General features: G+C 46.1%; 1 protein-coding gene across 4 annotated transcripts in view; it reads left to right on the top strand.

Moving 5' to 3' along the window:
• Nucleotides 1-143: 143 nt before the first annotated feature.
• The window catches only part of LOC119457902 (RNA-binding protein 25), a 47,460-nt gene continuing 27,956 nt past the window's right edge, over nt 144-19,647 (top strand). Inside the window, exons 1-12 of one of the 4 annotated variants that reach the window (XM_037719664.2) lie at nt 144-296; nt 971-1,088; nt 6,940-6,983; nt 11,363-11,530; nt 12,548-12,640; nt 12,749-12,806; nt 12,904-12,995; nt 13,132-13,450; nt 14,488-14,561; nt 15,008-15,103; nt 16,714-16,747; nt 17,564-17,772. In XM_037719664.2, the coding sequence (XP_037575592.1) occupies nt 998-1,088; nt 6,940-6,983; nt 11,363-11,530; nt 12,548-12,640; nt 12,749-12,806; nt 12,904-12,995; nt 13,132-13,450; nt 14,488-14,561; nt 15,008-15,103; nt 16,714-16,747; nt 17,564-17,772 (1,278 nt within the window). In that variant the 5' untranslated portion in view covers nt 144-296; nt 971-997. The remainder of the gene's footprint in view (nt 297-970; nt 1,089-6,939; nt 6,984-11,362; nt 11,531-12,547; nt 12,641-12,748; nt 12,807-12,903; nt 12,996-13,131; nt 13,451-14,487; nt 14,562-15,007; nt 15,104-16,713; nt 16,748-17,563; nt 17,773-19,647) is intronic. The other 3 variants (XM_037719665.2, XM_037719667.2, XM_037719668.2) reach the window with 3 other exon arrangements.

The raw sequence follows: 19,647 nt of genomic DNA on the forward strand, positions 1-19,647 counted from the left end.
AATAATTTTAAAACATTTCTTGGGAGATGTAGCTTACTTTTATTTTAGCATAATTTTAAGAAAAAATTTAGTAACATTAGGCACGCAAAGGTGGCGCTTGCCGTTATCCTAACTCAATGCAATAAGACTATTTCTCCAGCATTTCTCTACCGACGTAATGCGTGAGGACAACATTCGTCCATTACATACAACTATTCGTGTGTTGTGCGCTTCTCTAATTAACGTCGTCGTTTAATTCGTGTATTTTATACGCGATAATTTCTTTATAAGCCGGCAGACACCAAACTGTAGCCACGGTAAGATATGACGTTACCTGGAGGGCAAAGCCGCGCCGGATTCTGTGTAGTTAGCGAAGTTCCGCCGCCAGCTTGCCTGCCCTAGATAAGGCTTAGCTCGCATGTTTCGTGTGCTTAGGCCGTTTTTTCTGTTATGAACCAACCGCCCCAGCGTTTTGGTCCGGTAGGATAATTTTTACGCACGTTTCTCGATTCGCCGAGCGTCTGGTTCGGCGCGCACGACGCCTGCTTCTTTCAAAGCAACCATCGCAAGTGATTACGTTGCGTTGTGGACGAGCCTTGGAATTGCGGTGTGACGTCTGCCGCACTTGTTTTCTTTGCGCCTGCCTCGCGTACCCGAATCGATGTTGGCCGGCATTTCCAGCAGCACCGAGTTTTCTATTTTGTCTCTGCAGTTTGCGGCGGAGCTCAAGTCTGTGAAAGGTTGAACCTACCGTAAGCGTTGTTCCAACAGTTTGCACAGTTTGCTTTTTTTTTTTTTTTAATTTCGCGAGAATTCTCACCTTGTGTCTCCGCTGGAATCGCCTCGATTGACCCAGCTAGGCGCGTTTATAAGCACTCGCATTTGAGATGTTTGGCTGTGCGTCGTTTTCACGTAACCGATCATGAACGCGCCTTTTACATGGCGTAGCGGCTTACCATACCAACTTATGTGATCTGTTTTTATTTTGCAGGAGTACCGACTAGTACTTCGGGAAGACATGGCTTTCCCACCCCATAGACCGCCTCTAGGCATGCCCGGAATGCCGGGCATGCCGCCCATGTTACCGCCATACACCATGCCACACATGGGTAAGAACCGTGACGTTGCATGTAGAGCGCACGTAATCGTTTGCGAAACCATTCCGTCCTGTGTTCCCCGTTCTCTTCGAACTCCTCGAGGCAGAGCTCCAAGATAAACAAACCGTACCTTGGACTAGGAAAGTGATGTTGCCCAGCTGGTTGTCACGATTCCTCCTCGTCTGGTCGTAGAAATGACATGTACGATACATAGAGCAATGTCGTGAAGGTTGCTACGAGGAGTAAAATTTTCTATGCATTGCTCAAAGTATTTGCAAGCTGTGGTTTTGGTGTGTTCAGGAGCATTATTGCGAGTTGCCTGATTGTAGAAAGGTATATCTTGAAGTGGTGCAGCAAACACATTGCAGAGATATTACGGGAGGTTGCTTGTTGCGATGTTTATTTTAACGAGGTGGGGAGACTCTGAAGTAAATCCGAGCAGAAACGCAGTGATTTGATTGCGTCACATTGTGCAGTTGGGTTTAGCTGTGAATATGCCTCCTGAAAAGTGAAAAACTGGGGTCACTGACCACGTCAAGAATTAGCCGACGTTATGGAACCCCTTGCAGGTTCCGTGTTCACAGGGCATTACAATGAAGTAACCCTTATACAGGTTTGGAAATGGGATTTCTTCGCAATTAACTGTAGATGAGGAATGGTCACTTGCCTAAACTGTTCACCTGTTGTAACGTGCTATCTGACCACATGTACTGTCGTCAAACTCTTGACCGTGCTTCCCAAAGTTGCGCACGTTGAATTGGCATGTCTTGGCTTGTTTGAGTTGCTGTCTGCCTTCTTTGCAAGCTCGACATCTTAACGAAAGTTGATTTCTGCCTGGTTAATTAATCAAGCAGTGATGAAACTTCCAAAGTATAGTTTGTGTCTTGCTGTCAGCTCTGTAAAAAAACTCTACTTAAGATGCTTTTGTGTCACATCGTGGCATAGCCAATTGATCATTAGACCTTTGCTACCATTATTAATGGTGCTCGGTGCATTCCAGGCATTAATGTTAACGAAACTTAACTGGTTCATCTTACTCTAGTTCAGTCAAAGGTCGGTGTCCTTGTTCCCACTTTTGATTGCTTTGCCGGCAAGATTTTGTGTGCGAATAATTTTTTTCATGATTTGTTTCAAATAGAGGTGAGTGCTTGGGAACATTTTACAGCGAAATAAAGGAGGTACAGAACATGAACTAAAAAAAATATATAAAATGTAGATCTTTCAGTTTTATAAAAGCGGTCAAAACTTCGCATGTTCAGTATATTCAGTAATGGGCAGGTGTTTGTTCTACTTGGGAATTGATAAACACATGGTATTACAAGATAAAAATTCCTGGGTAAGAAATTTGCGCAAACTTTTCTCTTGTACCGGTGTCACACGACCACATATGATCGTGATGACGCCCGAAATTCTTGACTGCGATTGGCTCCCTCGCGCAGCTTGCGCAAGAGAGCCAATAATGACCGAGAAATACGATCTGTATCGGGGGATTGATCGCGATCAAAAGTACGCTGTGTGACACCCCTATTAAGTTATTACCTTTCACGTTTAATAGCATTGAGCATGTAATTAGAGGCCAAGTCAAAAGTTGTCACTTTAATTCTATGGTGAAAGCTGAATGAAACAGAAGGCAGCACAGTGAGACGCTTCACTGCTTGACCAAGAACCACTGACGCACCGTGGTTAGTAGACGCATCACGCTTTGTGTGTTGCCCATATTGCAAGATCTTTTTCTCACCAGGATTTCCCATTTCCAAACTTGTAAGTAAGCCTATGTAGGTCGCAGGTGAGAAAAGTTAAAGCTAAAAAAGTAGTCGAGGTGTGACTTGACTACTGGTTCAATCGCGCATCATGCCTGTCGGTGAGTACATCGGACAAACCTTAACTGACATCTTGGCGATTCAGAATTGGAGATACATTTTACTGTGGCATTGAATACCGACTTGCATAATTTCCCAAGGGCATCCTCTCCTATAGTGAAACATGACCTTGCAAATGCCATATTCACTGGTGATCTCTCACTGACGTTTGCTACCAGTTAATCATGCTGCTTCATATTTTGTATCTGTTTTTACATGTTCATGCACAATATCTATTACTTCTGCAATTTTGTGTTACTGTTAGGGTGCCCGATGCCAGCCTTTTGCTAGCATTAACTTGTAAACTTGAGGTTTACAAAATTTCTCTTAACTGCTCGTGGGTTTACCGATTAGCCGGCATTCACGCACCTGCCAAACATGAGAGCGATTGGTGTTACGAGGTGAAAGCAACTGCAATAACCAATCGCAAACACCACTTGCATAAGACTGGTTGTGTTAGTAGTGTACCTGGTTCTTAAATAGCAATGAGATTGTATTACTAACATGGGTTGTGTAGTGGATAAGCAGGTTGTAAATAAAGCCTCACATTCATGTTAAAGCTTTTTTGAAGTGTAGCTACAAAGATGGTAGGGTTAGAACATTAAAGCTGTAATGGCAATTAAAAAATCTACGTGAATGTCAACCAATTAGCCTTAGACACCATATTGTTGAAGCCTTGTTCTTTCAAGGTAGCGAAATTGCATTTGGGGTACTATGAAAAAAAAAATGCTTGCAGTTTGTCGTTACAGGGAATCTTGGGGGTCTATCTTTAATTTTCTGGAATGATCAATTTTGACAGTTTTCACTTTAGCTGGCGGTTTAGGGCATTCAGTGGTACTGATGTTTTTATTGCCACATCTTTCCGAAGCTTCTATGCCTGAGCTGTCTAAATGGTGTAGAGTTGCACACCTGTTCAGATTTCAACCTGCACAGCTGTTTTTTTTTGTGGATCTTGCCAATCCCCTGATGAACCTTGTCATCGGTTTGATGTTGTCGGACTTCCATGGCTCCCAATGGGGGGGAAAATGAATAAAAACATCGAATGACTGTTGCAGTAACATCTGCCTAGCAAACGAGTGTGACCCTGATTACACAGAAGTGCTAACCAAAGTTGCACTGTTTCATCGTCGGTCGTTGTGCGCTAAAGACAGCATCCCCAGAAGTGGTCGTTTCATAGTGCGACCGTCCTATCTGATGCTATGGGTACGTAGCAGGCAATGCAGCAGATGCTAGAGCAACTTCTCGCTCTGCCCGAGTTTGTGACCGAAGAACAGAACGTCGCTCGTGAGAGCGAGAAATTGGAATGCATTGCACAATTCAGTGTAACAGTAAGCTTACACATTATCATCTCAACGTATGAAGAAATCGTTGCACAGAAGGCAGTGCAGGTCTGTGTCTAATCAACCATTACGATCCGATTGCACCATTTGCAGCAAGCACTAATCTGCATTTGTGTCCAAGTTGGGGCTTCACATGCTAGGAGAAAAAGGTGTACGGTGAGGCCTACTGTTGAAGGGAACACTCTTGTGTTGCTCTCACTTTTCTAGCACTGTGGCTGCAAGTGTTAGATGAAGCTAAGGTCGATGCACTGCACAGGGGTGTAGAAAGGTGCCAGTGCCACCAAGTGCAAGGCATCTACTGCAGAATAGACGCCTTCTTTAAACTACCATGTTCCCTTTGCCAGTGCGCTACTGTACAGACAGTATGCAATTTCACGTAAGATTGACTACATGCATTCTAGTAACATGTGAAAAACCTTACTCTGTAGATGGTGTGGATAAAAATATAGGGCCTGTATAATATAACAGTTCTGATTCTTTTTTCCTTCCGTGATACATCAGCGGTCCGAGCACAGCTGCATCCACGTTATCAGCAGGATTGGCCATTCGTGAGTGGCGGGTGATAACCAAATAGGATTGAACGAAAGGAATCCTTACATTATACTCGCCCAATGCACGGCAAATTGTGCAGTGACAAAATTTGTATGACTACCGCACAGCTTGTATAGCTTCCGCCTTGTTGCCTGCTAAGTACGAAGTGAAGTCTAGCGCTGTTGCAAACAGAGCTGTGTGTTGTTTTGCCATCCCTGATGCCATTGTGTGTGCCTTTGCACTGCTGCTACGGCAGACGACATTATGAATAATAACTTTGGTTAGTAGCCACCAGCAACATATGCATGCTGTTTTCTTCTCTCATCACTTTGCTGTGTCTTGCACCTTGTGGAGTCTGCTTTCTTTTTTGTCAGTGTTGCTTTCGTGTCGAATCCTTCAGCTTTTATGTAATCTTAGTAGCATGGTCACCTGACAGCTGCTGCTCTCTTTATTATATATATATATATATATATATATATATTTTTTTTTTTTTTTGCATGTGGACGTGTTTGTCAGCTGATTGTGTAGGTTTGGTTTGAGTGCCATGTCATTGGGGGGCACTTGGTACTTGCTTCGTCATCTGATTAGTATTGCTGTCTTGAGCTCGTTAGTTGTTCCTCTCCTCAGGCTTCTGCCCTCGGCCTAGGTATATATATTCAGTTACTTTCAATGCAAAGTGTGAATTCTTTTTTAAAATAAAGGAATGTTCTATTAAGGCTACCGCCTAGATGGCCCAGTTGCTATCGTGGCCTCCTGCCGAGCAGGGTTTGATATCCGGCTTTTGAGGCCTTATTCTGATGGGGGCAGTTGCAAAAAAAGAAGAAAAAGCGTTCGTGTAGCACTTACATCTATGTGCGTGTAAAGAACCCCAGGTGACAAATTATTATGGAACCATCCACTACAGTATCATAAAGCCCATGTCTTGCTGCGGCACGTTAAATCCCATAATTTATGTTTAAATCTTCAGAATAAAGCAGCACTAAAGTCGATTGTAAAGTCATTCTATTGAAAGTTGAGTGAAAGATGATGTGGTTATGTTTGAAACACCATATACTAAGAATCTGTATTCGCAAGGAAAAAGTTGTTTACAATAACACTAACCAAGCACTTTCAGCGACCAGCATAGAGGAACACATCCTAGAACCTTCTAGAATCATCATCCCAAAGTTTGCACTTGCATTGGGTTTATTTTTTAAGATCTCATTATCATAGTACTTGGCTCAGCTTACAATGTATTCACTATTGCCCTATGTGGCTTATACTGAGCCAACAAGGTTTCTCTGCTCTTACTTGCTGCATTGTGGCTTTGTTTTGATCGGTTTCTGTGCATGTTTCGTTCTGTTAAGGCGCATGGCTTTTTGGTTTTGAAAATTTAGTTAGTGAAACATATCTGCCCATTACCGCATGCAATTTCTTTTTGAACTGTATAGATTTGCTCCACGCTTTCAACATACTTTGCCTCTCCAGACTGGTGTGAACGGTGCTTAAGTCACGCACTTGCCATTTCTAGATAAAGGGATCTGAGTCTCTTACGATGTGGTGTGGATACGTAAGTGGAAAGCAGTCTGTTTTGTTACGTCTGTCTGTCTTACATGGTCACCCTGTCCCTATAAAGCTTGATGGCACCTTGCTTACGAAGCTGCGCATGTTTTTATTCTTTCCATACTAAGTGGCAAGTTGAGCAACGATTGTGTTTGCAATATTGTTTAGGTTTGTCCTCTGTTGTGGAATGTATTTGTGATGTAACTTTGGGTAAGTTTATTTCTTGTAACAGAAGTAAGCCTTGTACCAAAAGTAACTCTTGTAGCAGAAGTACAGCAGAAGTGGCCAGAAACACTCGACTGTTTAAGCTAATCAAACTAGATAAGAAAAGCATGTTATATGACGTGCACTTTGGCCTTGTCAAGTCTCTGCATAGAGGAAGGTTTGTGTAACTTAATGGTTCGGTGTGTTAAGTATAACTGTCCTTTTCAAGCATGCTTTTTTTTTATCGTCCTCATCTGTAAAACAGTTCGCTACACACTACTTGTTCTGCATGCTCTCTGCTTTGGCTCTTGTAGCTGCAGTCACATTGTGCAGCCTTCTCACTGTTGATTGCTCTTTTAATTACAATTTTCTTTTTTTTTCTTCCAGTCCCTGGAGGCATGATACCAATGGCCATGGGTGTGATGCCGCCGGTGAGTGCTTGCATCTTCGTCAGAACTTTGCTTTAAAGCATTTGTTTCTACAGAAGAAATGCAGCACTTTAGGCAGAGAATTGATCTTTTCATGGGTTTACCAGTATAGTAGTGCACTTTGTAATTTTAGCCACTTTTTGATTGTCAGATTTTTCACCCAGATAAAGGGGAGAGTTGTCAGTTTTTGTGGTGCACATGAGTGTAGCTTCTGCAACAACTCGCAAAGGAAAGATACCACTGGAATTCTTTCAACCTCATTGCTGAACAACTTCCCCGTGCACCGTGGCGTTGCACTTCAGCAACGAAGGCGAGGGTTACCTGTCTTGGTAAACCATTGCATGTGGAGGGTGTGGGTTCAGCTCCCAGTGCTGGCAAGTTAGTCTTTTCTTCAACTTGTTTGCCTTGGCTTTTATTTTGAATGAAAAGCCTGACCACATTTAACCTTCATATTTAATTCTGCATTTCAACTGAAGCCCTCCTGTGCTTGGTCTTCATTGTGTGCCGGCTTACCGTGGTTGTTCGTCAAATCCGATACTAATGAACCGAAAATTTAGCTCTGTATCGCGCGTGCGAAACATATTCACACGCAGTAAATGCCGTAAACCGACATAGATCACAAGAGCTTGATATGCAGTCAAGCCTCGATATAACGAAGTTGTACTTGCAGCAAACTTCGTTAATTTGGGTTTTTAATGTTTCAGCAGTAGAAACAACTTCACACATTCCCAGAGCATTCCTAGTGGATAGCATCTTGTCAGTAAGCACTTGCAAATAAATCGCAAGAAGGTCGGGCTATTATAGCGTGGTTATGAGTGGCAGCGCGTGCAGTGCAGATTGTGCCAAGAGTAGTTGCATCGACATGGCTCATGGCATCGTAGATTTGCTTGTGTTGCGTCGCACGGTGCCATAAATCTTTACTAAGCTGACCGCGCTTAGTGCCTGTGGCCGGCGGCCATAAATTAATAACAAGTGTAAAAAAAAAAAAAGATACAAATATTCGTCCTGAGCAAAAAGAAAAAGGCAGAGTTTCGCTATTTATGGCATTAGCAAAGAGACTACAGTAAAACCTCGTTAATTTGAATTTCACGGGACCGAAAGAAATGTCCAAATTATCCGCATGTTGAATTATCGAGGGTATCCAGAAATTAATAAGCAAATGCTTACTACGTCAGCGTGCTTTTATTTAGTGAATTAGTGAGCAACTCCTGTTGCTATTTTGCACGCAAGCATAGTGGAAGCTGAAATTCTCGTCATATTGGAGTCGCAGTGGCGATCAAGGCCATCGACTTCCTTTGCAGCGCAGCTGCGGCACGCGCCTTCATTTGTGACATGCTTTGAACTATCGCGTACACGTCCTGATCATGTTTTCGCCAGTGAGCTGGTGAAAACATAATCGCGATGTAGCTGGTGCTTTTCATCCTCGACAGCTTTGCACCGAGTCAAAACGAAACAAGTGTTTGTCGCAACTGCTGCGGCGGAGAAAACCGCCGCCGCTATCGACGTGATTGTGAACAGCGACTTTGCTGTGCTGAAGGAACACCGCCGACGCACGCACCGAGTCAGAACGGAACTACCGTACACTTCAACAACTGCGGACGAAACCACGGTCGCTATCTATGCGATCATCGATGGAGACTACGCAGTTTTTTAGGCACGCGTACCGAGTAAAAACAAAACTACTGTTTGCCGCAATCGCTGCGGAGAAAAACGCGGTGTTATGCGTGGCGGCAAACGCAAGAATAAAGCCTCTAAATACACAAATAGGCACGAAGGAGTTCCGGCATTGCTGTCATTCACGTACGATTTCCGCTGATGACTATGGCGATGCGGACTCCGCCGCTTCGTTTCGGTTGGACGCTAGTGCTGTTCTTGCTCTTTTGCGACGCACATTTGCGGCTCGCCGAGCTCCGAAAGTTGTCCGAATTATCCGATGTGCGGCCACATACGTCCGAATTAACGAGTTTCATTGCATTGAATAATGCATATGCCGGCCGGGACCAGAGGATGAGTCTGACTTATCCGATTTTCTGGATTAACGAGGGTCGTTAACAAGGTCTTATTGTACTACACAAAGTACGGTTCGTAGTTCGGTGGGATACGCGCTCGTGCAAACATAACAGATCTCGCTCGATAACCACGAACTCGCTGTCAGAATGCGAGTGAACGCTTCGCACCGTGTCTCAGAAACTTGAGATAATGCGACCGCCAATACTAGATGCGCCGCATCAAGTCATCAGCTGTCTCGGCTCTGCCTTTGCACTTGCTGCGGAGAGATTACCTCCAAGATACGGCGTGTGGCCAGTGAGTAGCTTGTGTTTGGATGCGCATGAAGGAGAGGGCAGGTAGGCATGTGCTTCTGTTAATGATGTCACTGTCAGACAAATCTTAACAAGTTTTGACGTCTTTGTTGACATCGCAAAACACAGAAAACAGCAATCTGTTGCCACCACCTTGTTGCTCCAAAACTTCTGCGAGCAGTACGTTGCAGTTGCTCTCATCAGTGGTCTGTTCGTCCGCATCGACTTCACTGGGGTTGATTTCCTGGGCGGATACAACAAACTGTGCATGTACAAAACAGTTCTTCGCAGTTAACTTCAACCCATTACTGAGTAAATTGAACACTGCGTGCGAACACTGCAACAATGCTTGAGGTTGGACGATGTATTGTTCAACACTTTTTATCTCACTGTCCAAATACCGCAAACAATAGTCAGTGGCAGGCTTTTCTCCCACACCAACAGGCACTTCTTTTATCCACGTTAGATGGCATTGGTAATCTCTGCTGTTTTTTGTATGCTCAACACGCTATGCTTTACTTGCCTGCTCGACATAGTGCAGTTCTGTCACAATCACGCCGCATCTGCAGGTTGCTGTCGCGAAGTTCATCGCATGAGCAACGTGGCCGGTGAACAAAACTGCGCACTTTCACGGCTCTCATCGATGCTCTCTCCAGTAGCAGTGCAGGAGCTCATGAGAACAATCTGACTGTTACACGCCGGGCGAGATTCCAAAGCTGACTTATCTGCTTCTGAAAATAACCCCACGAAAGCAAGGACAATTAATAAGGGCGTGCCAGCGAACACTGGTTGTGGTCCCAAGACGAGTCACAGCCCAGAGTTGTCAAAACACAACAAAATATATTCTTTAAATAAGGCAGTGACAGTACACACTTTGTCTAGGCACAACACAATGCATTTGGATGGGTGCTAACAAAATCTTTGAAAATAATTAACAACAAGCAATAAGAGTTCAACACGTACAGTACAGAATGAATAGTAGAACACAAAGTGTCCACTCGTATTCACCTGTGCTGGCCTTGAGCCGGGTGTTCTCAGCGTAACTCGAGGCACATCTCGAAGAAGGAACTTCTTCCGGAAATCCAGACGCTCGAGGAACTCGTCGACTAGCTTGCCGGGGATTCCCCTTCTTCCGCAGAGGGTTGGTCTTCACGTCACATCTTCTCACCGGTGCAGTCTGATCCCCCTTCTGGTTCCCGCACGGCGTTTTTGTTGCCTTCGCCGGCACTCCTCAAACCTTCCGGCAGAGTCGTGATCCCGTAGCATGAACGAAGCCTGGAAATCTTTTAGACATTTCTCACGTTTTTTCGACCGCGGCCATCAAAGCGTCGTCGAGGAGGGTGGTGACTCATCCGTAGGCGCAAGCCGGGTCGTCATCCCCTATCTCTCTCTGACCTCTCTCTTGATGCCGTAACCTTCGCTTATCTTCTCGAAGCTTCTAGTCTCCGTTGATTGCGTCGGCTGTCTGTGGCATATGCGCTCTCTCCCTCTGTCGAAGCTGCCGCAGGGCCATCTTGTTTCCTTGCCAGCTTGAGTGGTGCGCGGCGCGTGCTTAGATTATGCGCTTTTTTGTGACACTGACCAGCAACAGTATCTTGGAGGGTGCTCCACCATGGCCTCGAAAATTACTAGTCCTATACTCGTGAAACGCATAACTCGCATTTGGCACTCTGTGCAGAATCTGTTGAGCACAGGAGTGCAAGACGTGACTGAGGAGTATGGTGGGTATGCGACAAGTGAATAGATCAACTGGCAGGTACATGACGTACCGCTATTAAGCAGGTAATAAACACATTAAATATAAAGGGCAACCGAGTCGGGGATTCGTGTCAACTACATTTCGTACGTATATACTGTATGTATGTATGTATGTATGTATATGAAACCATTTTTAGCCCACAAACCAGTTATTTATAACTGAATTTGACTGTACACTAAGAATTGTCTCGATCCTTTTGATAATCCTCACCCATTTCACCAACTCACAGCAAGTTCTTACGTGGGCATTGGTTAACCACGTGCAGATGGCATTCGACGCATGCAGTGAACTCGCCAATGTTGTGTTGGTGTCATTTCTTTCAGATGATGGCGCATGTGGCCGTGACAGTGCCTCCGTCGATTCCAATCCTGGCGCAGCCGCCGCAGCAGCCTTCGCCGCAACCGCGCTCGCAAGGCAAGCGTGGCCACGGTTCAGGCTCTGGCTCGGCAGTTATCGAGAAGAAGCCGCTCGTGCGCAGGAACCAGCAGTCGGTGAGTACCCGTGGTTCGGCTTTGTGTTTTTTTACTATGCGCTGTAGTTGCTGTTGATGAGGACATTACAGGGACACATTGATAAGTCAGCGTGTCGTTGTGCAGTCCCGTACCGTGCCGGCAATAAAGCAGCAGTGAAGCAAAGCATTGCTCTGTGTCATTGCACCATCGACTGACCTACTAGATTATTCTGACATTGCGTGGCTGTCATTTTACTCTGAAGACCATAGACAATGCACTGGTGCTCGTTCCCACATCTCCACGCAGCTGCAAGTTCGTGTAGACTAAGCTCCGTTTCAAAACTAGGAGCGCCTGATTTCACCATTAGAGAAGACAGCACTCGCAGTAGAAACAAAAATTGCTTGGAATAGTTCCATGTGTTGCAGTTTTTTCGGTTTTGGTATGAAAAATGTCCGTTTTCTTATATCTTTTCGGGATACATGCACTCATACTTCAATTGTGAAATTTAGCACAAAGGCTGCTTTATTTCTACACCATCTTGAAACTAGGCCTTTTTTGCACGGTCCGAAATGTTGCTGCAGTAACTCTTAAGAGCCAATTTGGGGAACACTTGTGTTAGCGCGCCTTCAATTGATCTGTCAAAAAAATAATTTGATTTTTTAAACGTGCCACAGAGGGTGGCGTGATGGAGATAGCATCTTAATCTTGCAGCTACAAAACTTTTTTTGGCTATATATGGTTGCCTTTTTCATCTTCGATATCATCTTAACTTTCCGTTACACATGTCACATTGCTGTCTTATTTGTTTAAAACCAGTACATATGTGCATGCATGCTCTGCTGTCTGTTCCTATATATATGTATATGTGTGTACTGCTTCGTAGAATAAAAACAATTGTTGGAAGTTAGCACTGTGTCCACGTCGTACCTCTGTCTCTCGTCCCTTGTCGTGCGCTAAAAAGTAAAAGCCAATCATTCAATTAGTCTGTATCTCTTGGTTCCTGCTCTGTGAACAAATGTGCAAAAACTCTCTCTTATCTCGCATGTCCTCACCCAGCACGAAAATGCATCAAAGGGGCCACCTGTCACCGTCTTTGTGGGCAACATCACGGAGAGAGCGTCTGACAACCTCATCCGACTCATTCTTCAGGTTGGTAGACTCGGCTCGCTCAAAAGCTTTGCGACCCTTTTTGTTTTCCCGTCGTGGGCACTTTTAGAATTTCTGTCGTAACGTCTTTGTTGTTTCGCCTTTGCACAGCGGTGTGGCACTGTGGTCAGCTGGAAGAGAGTCCAAGGTGCAAATGGCTGGCTCCAAGGTATGTAAAGGACTGCCGACACTGGTCATTTACTGGCGACTGTGCAGTGTGCAAGACTGCGTTGTATGGATTGACTTTCTGTGTTGGATTCTCGCAGGCTTTGGCTTCTGCGAGTATGGAGATCCGGAGTCTGCCATGAGGGCCATACGCATCCTACATGAGTGGGAAATTGGAGATAAAAAGCTTGTGGTAAGCCCTGGGCCCTGTGTGTCTTTTTTAGAAAGGTTGCTTATTTTGTGTGTGCAGGTGTTCTGCTGTAAAAGAGCACACTGTTTGTGTGCACTTTTGATTCGGAGCACCGCATTGTTCTCGCTTCTTCTTGCAGGTGAAAGTGGATGCCAAGACCAAGGAGAAGCTAGACGAATACAAGGCGAGCAAGCGAACCACCACTGGGCAGCAGCAACAGCCTCAGCAGCAACAGCAGCCCGGCGGCACAGCAGACGGTGCTCCGGCTCCAGAGGGCGCCAATTCCGAAGCCAAGCCGCAGCCGACGGATGAGATAGACGAGGCCACCTGGCGCCAGGACAGGGACACGCGGGAGTCCATCCTACACCTGCTGCGCTCGCACGCCAGCGAGCTGACTCGGGGCACTGACCGCGAGCGAGAGAGAGAAGGCGACAGGGGTGGTGGCGGCGGCAACAACGGTGAGTGGAACCCTTTTGTTTTCGGTAGTTCAAGGCGAGTTCGTGCACTGTCTCTGCGTTAGCTGTAACCCCTGGACACTTTTACGATGTTGTTGACTGGTTGATCTGGAGCGTGTTACTTTTTTTGCTTTATGCTCCGCAGCGGCGAATCCGTTTTCTACTTGTCGATCTGTGGTGGGTTTGTGCTTCCCACTGGTTGTTTCAGAGTAACTCATTCCGTGCTGTATGGCTCTCACTGGCTCCGCTGCCGAGGTGCAGATTAGAGAGGAAACAGATAAAGCAATGTTTGTCACTTCCGTCTTCGTGTAAAATTGGTACGCAACATTATGCCTGCTGTAGGACGGTGACTTTGGCTGTCATGGAAACGTGCAGAGTGGAAGTTCGGCATCGTTTTCGGAACCGGCTTGTGCGACGTGTGCTCTGGGGCTTCTTGTATGATCCCCCATGGAGCATTTTTTGCTCTGCACCGGCAGATTCAGATTGATGAAATTGGAGTGCTTTCTCCAGGATTTCGGCAGGCGCTCTAGGTCAACAGTTGAAAACACCATTACTGTGCGGTGTTGAAACTGCATGCGACCGTACAAACTGCGGCTGAGTGGCTCCAGTGTAGTAGCTTCGGTCATGCTTCTCAAAGCTGATGTGCAGTCATTGTCAAATGTATGCAGGCCATGTTTGCCTGCAGGTGCCAGGCTGACTACAGGCAGTTTTAACAGAAATCCTGTGTTGTGCCACTAGTTCCGACACCTTAGGGAGTGAAAAGTATTCTCTCACCATCCAGAGGCCTGTAGTGCCAGGAGCGCCATGGTAACCACACCACACAGCTCAACAGCAATGAACGTGTGCAGTAGCCTGTATTCGTTCGATAAAGGCCATACGTGCTGTACTGATATAAAAGGGAATGCCCGATTTGCATTCTGCCGCTCTTGCTTTTTCTGACTCGTGCGTTGATGAGGCAGACTCAGCGTGAGAACAATGGTACGAACCTCCAAGATAAGTCACAGGAGTGGTTGTTTAGTCTTTGGTGACGTTTCTTCCAGCAGCCACAAGATCTCCACGTAACACCCGGCGAACCAGCCCCGAGCCCGAGAGGGAGTACAGGTCGAGCAAGAACGTGAGTGTCTCTTCTTTGGTTGTTTTAGTGTCAGGGAAAAAGAAATGCCGCGTGAATCAGAAACGTAGGTTGACCCCTTGGTTTGCGATAAGTAAAACTTGAATTAAAAATTCCGCAATGCAGTTTGGAGCAAAATCAACCGCCTTTGCAATGAATCTAATATGCTTTTATCAGGAGAACTTGCGGTGTATGAAACATAATTATAAAGACCATTGCTGTAGGCGTCATTCTGCAGTTTAAATAGGTCGAAGGTGATGAAAGTTTTAGGGCTCCTGCTCCTGGACGTTCCTCCCTACCCCAGATGCAATGGCATTTCGGCCAGAAAAAGCTTCTTGCAAGGTCACTTTTCTTCGTTGACGCAAATCGTGGCACATTTTTCGGTGGCAGCAAAATGGGGCATGTTGTGCACCCGTCGCTCAAGCTCTCCACTTTGTTTGCTTCTTCAGCACCGTCTGATGCAAGAACTGGATGAGATGGACATTGAAGAAGACAAGCGGAACTTAATCACGAGGGAAATCGACAAATTCCGGGACACGTACAAGGTAAGGGACAATATGCACATCTCCTTTACTCGGTGTACCTTCTGTCTCATGACGCAGTCATCCTCCTTCCTTATGTATAATGTCGTGTACATCAGGCCTCCCCCATCCCTTTTTTATAATTTTTTTGCCTTCCGCCGTGTATATATATTTTTTTCCCACGCTTGTCTCACTGAAATCATCTCCCGGTCTCTCTAACTTGGACACATGTCCTTTACGAACTTGTATCAGAAGCCTGTGCCTCTCTTTAATCCTCATCTCTGTACCATCTCGAGAGCTGACACTCCCATTGTGTATCTCGTTAATAGGCATTACAGTGCGTATTGGGTAATTGCGTGCAGTTGCTTCGAAAGCGGGCATTTCAGTTTAATCTCTCGCCTCAAAACGCAACTTCTCGAAAGCTTCCCACTTTGTTTTGTTATCAGAGTTTGAACGCAGTTACCACACACATTGGCAGCTTTTTTTCTTTTTTTTTTTTGCAGAAGCGTGGTGCAGAACAAAAGTAGAGAAGGCATTTTGTTTGTGCGTGGCAGCCCTCTTCCTCTATTTTTTCTTGTGTGCATGTAGGTGAAGTATATTTCATCGCTGACACAAGCGTACCCTATTGAAGAAAGCTAACACGCTCTAGCTTGCTTTTTTCCCAGGTCAACGCAAAGTTTACTATTCTGAAGTTAAAGGCATTTTATGTGTGGGGTCTAACATTTATATGCGGGGTATAGCTAGATTAGTGGTCTTGAAAATGGGGGTATCTGACAAGAGGGGGGTTTGAGGGTTTGGTGAGGGGCGGGGTTATTATCATTTGAAGTGGTGTAGCGAGGCATGGGGAGAGAGAGAATGTGTGTTCGTTCGCGTCTTGGCCTAAGTGGCGCCTTGTTGCGATTCCCCCAATCACCAGGCCAACTGCCACAACAGCGTGCTACTTCTCGTTTGACTGTGTCAGGCCTAGAATTGTAGCTAGGATGATGACCCCTGGTGAGTATTGCTACCCCGTCTTTGCATATATATATATATATATATATACACACGTACACCCCCGCGGGCGTGCGGCGCTGTCTTCCTATTTCTCTGTCTGTCTTGTCTCTCGCACTCCCGTTGCGGGTGTGGTGGTCTGTCCACTCTCGTGTCGAGAGTGAGACCGTGCAACTTCGCGCCGGTTGGCGGCGGTGGACGGCGGCACTCGTTCCTTCTTCTTCGACGGCCGGATTGTGAGTGCTGCCTGTTTCTCCTCCCCGCGGCGACGCTGTTGTCGTTTCTTGCGCTGTGCGAAGCGAGCTCTGCCCTCCCCGACTGCGTTTTAGGCTGCTGGCGACGACAAGAAGCAACGAAAAGGCGAGCGACTTCTCCCCTTCCCCCCCCCCCCCCCCCCCCCCCCACTTGACAGACGTAATCTTGCCTTTCTGCTACATTTTGTTGTTTAACACTTTGAGTGGCATGGATAGCTCTATTTTTTTTTTTTTTTTTTTAGTCCTATTTTTTGATGCCGCCTTTGGGTTTTAGGAGGGAGAGTGGGGAGGGTTAAGAAGCGCTAGTCTCAGTTCTTTAGACATGCGTTTCTCTTTTCCGTGCACCCTTTTCCAAACTGTAACGATGCCTGCATGTCGGAACATCTGCAGCCCTCGGACCTCGGTCTGACCGTGAACTCATGGGGTAAGTTCGTACGCCTGCTGTGTGTGTTTGTGGTGGTACTGTGTGTGGGAGCCGTGTTGTCATTGTGCGTCTTGCTGTGACTGTTATCACGGAGTGGGTTTTAGGCTTGCTGTGTTGTCCTTGCTGGTGCCACTAGTGCTTGCTGCTGCTGAGGGGTGTGAGCGGGTTCGTATCGGGCTGTTATTGTTGCCTGCTGGCAGGCACCTTGCTGGAATTGAGATTACATGGCGGGTGCATTATGTGCATAGGGCTCGTATGCAGCTGTTCGTCCTGTATGCTCTATTGAGGTTTCGGGTGGGAATGCTTGGAACTGCTTTAGGATGATTGCACGTGGGCCTGTGCCAGCCTCGGCAGTGCTGCTAGGACCTGCACAAGTTATTGTGTGAGTACTTCTAGAGCAGTTCCTGGTGATCCCATCCACTCACTGGAAATTTTGAGCTATAGTGTGCCACGCTAGCTTCATCTATTCCCACCGTGCAGAGGCATTCACAAACATTCAGTAAAGGGAGCTTGACAGCCAGCTGTATTTGCATGTCTTGCATTATTTCACCCGCACATCACAAGTTCTAGTTCTCTGCAGTCGCTGTAAAAATTGATTTGAAGGCTTAGGACGTAGCTTGTGGGAAGTGAAAGGCTGTTTTCACACTTGAGTAACCGCTGCAGCGAGAGAATTATACAGTAGACTTAACGGGAGCATGAAATGACTTAAGGTCGTTTTATTCCATTTCCTCACACCCTGCATGGCACTTCTAATGGTGAAGTGGCGCTATTGCATCCCCGGCCTTGCCTCTTACACATGGCGCCCCTCCTCGACAGGGAGCTTTGTTCAGCGCCTGCGGCGCAAGGCGGCGGCCAGGCAGGGTGGCTCGGCAGCCCCCGTCGAAGGGTTGAGCGTGAAAATAGCCTCGTACCAGAGTGCCTCGGGCTCGCACGTGACCCATTTTCCAGTCATTTCCTCGCTTGCCCTTGGTGACTACTCGGACAGCTCACACAACTCATACTCTCTGGCATCATCTGACATGGAGGTGAAAGTTTTGTTCTTGTTGGTGGGACTTCCCTCGGGTCTCCTTGCAATGGGTGTCTTGGTCTACCTTTCCACCTATCCTTGGCTACCTTTCTGAGGTGAAGGCTGTGTGGCAAGGTTTGAAAACCTTGGGATGGAATGCACGTGCTGCCTTCTACCCATTTTCGTTGCCTTTCTCGGGTGGAGGCTGTTTGCAGGTTTCTCGACTTCCAAGGAAAGCTTGCTCGCTTCTGGTCGAGTGTGAACTCACATGGTGGTTTTGGTCTGCGACTGTTACTTTGACGCCGCACTCATGCACCTTGCACAGAGGACGTCCACTCAGAAATGCTATAGGAACGAGGGGGTTTTCACTAGCAAGTTTGTCCAATGTAAAATTCTTGGTGCTTTTTTTTTTTTTTCTGTTGTCACCCTGTTGTCCTAAGCAATGTGTAGCATGATGTTATGGGTTTTGTGCAAGACCATTTCTTCAGAACAAGCTTAGTTTTCTCTGTTTAAGTCCTTATTATACATTCGTAAACGGAGAGACGACTAGCTTCACTGTAATAGCAAAGTGTCTGGTAGCGCACCACTTCAGTATTTTATTTGGGGGCTGTGATGTTATAAATGAAGCATCAAGACAATAAGCTTTATCGCAGAATGATTATCTCACTTTTTATTCTGTAGCAGGCATAGCTATTGTGTTGTAGTCCGTTGCGAATCCGGCAGATAGTCCTAACATGTCATTGCAAATTTAATGTGACACCTGAATACGGAGCAGTGCACCTGTGTGAACAAAAATGCACCTGAATGGAATGTGCTTTTTGCACCTGGACAACTACCACTGCAATGTGCACGCAACATAGTTTTAATCAATCAGTATTCCATCATTCTAGGCACTCGATATTCTACTGTACATATAGTTCCAGGTCCAGAATTACTTCTGACGTGTCCTTTGCTTTTTGTTAGTTTCAGGAAGCACTTGTTTGTCACAGATATGCTAGAGCACCTGGTCATCTGTGTACATTGCACGCACCTTTGCACTTGCACTTTCATTGATGTACTTGGCACAGTGGTAATCTGGTTTGTGTGACTGGTTCAAATTCCTGGCTAGTGGCTGCATGTGCATGCAAAAACTACCATTGCATTTTGTTATTCAGAAGATGTTCATGCTTCTAGAGTAGTTTGAAGGATGAACAGGGCAGCAGCATCTGTATTGCACCTTGCTAAAGAAGGGACACATGCCACATGTGAATTCAAGCGTTCATGAATTTCACTGGCTGAACAAAACTATATTCAAATGTTGGTGCGGGTTCTATCAGGGGTTCCGTCAGGCTTATACCGGTGCCAGCCCTTGGCAGTATTGCTGTATAGGGTCTTGTATCAGTCTGACTGGTACCAGCACATGCTAGTACTGCAGTGGAAGGTCATGTATCAGTCGCTGACTGGTACTTGTCCATGCTGGTACTGGTAGGCAGGAATATTCAATTGGTTGGAAGTGCTATCACAGAGGCTCGTATCAGCTTAGACTGTGGTGCCAGCCCTTGCTGGTACTATGTAGGAGCATTAATCTCTCGCTGGTACCAATCCATGATAGTACCGCTATGGAGGGTCTTGTATGTCTCTGGCTGGTACTGGCCCATGCTGTTACTGTTATGTAGGCACCGCATACATTGAAGTAGTTGAGGTGCTATCACAGGGGCTCGTATCAGTCTCAACTGGTACCAGGATGTGCTGGTACTAAGTGCACATGCGCTTGTACGCTTGTGCCAGACCCAAGACTTGCCAGGCCCCTGAAAAAGCAGTTTTTTGAGCATTTACTAATAGTGGTCATGTTCTGCCAGTGGATTTCGTTGTTAGTGTGCTAGAAATTTTGGTGCTGTTCTGTCTATGCTTCGAC

Source organism: Dermacentor silvarum, chromosome 7 (genome assembly GCF_013339745.2).
Source record: "Dermacentor silvarum isolate Dsil-2018 chromosome 7, BIME_Dsil_1.4, whole genome shotgun sequence".
In the NCBI taxonomy this organism is placed as follows: Eukaryota; Metazoa; Arthropoda; class Arachnida; order Ixodida; family Ixodidae; genus Dermacentor; species Dermacentor silvarum.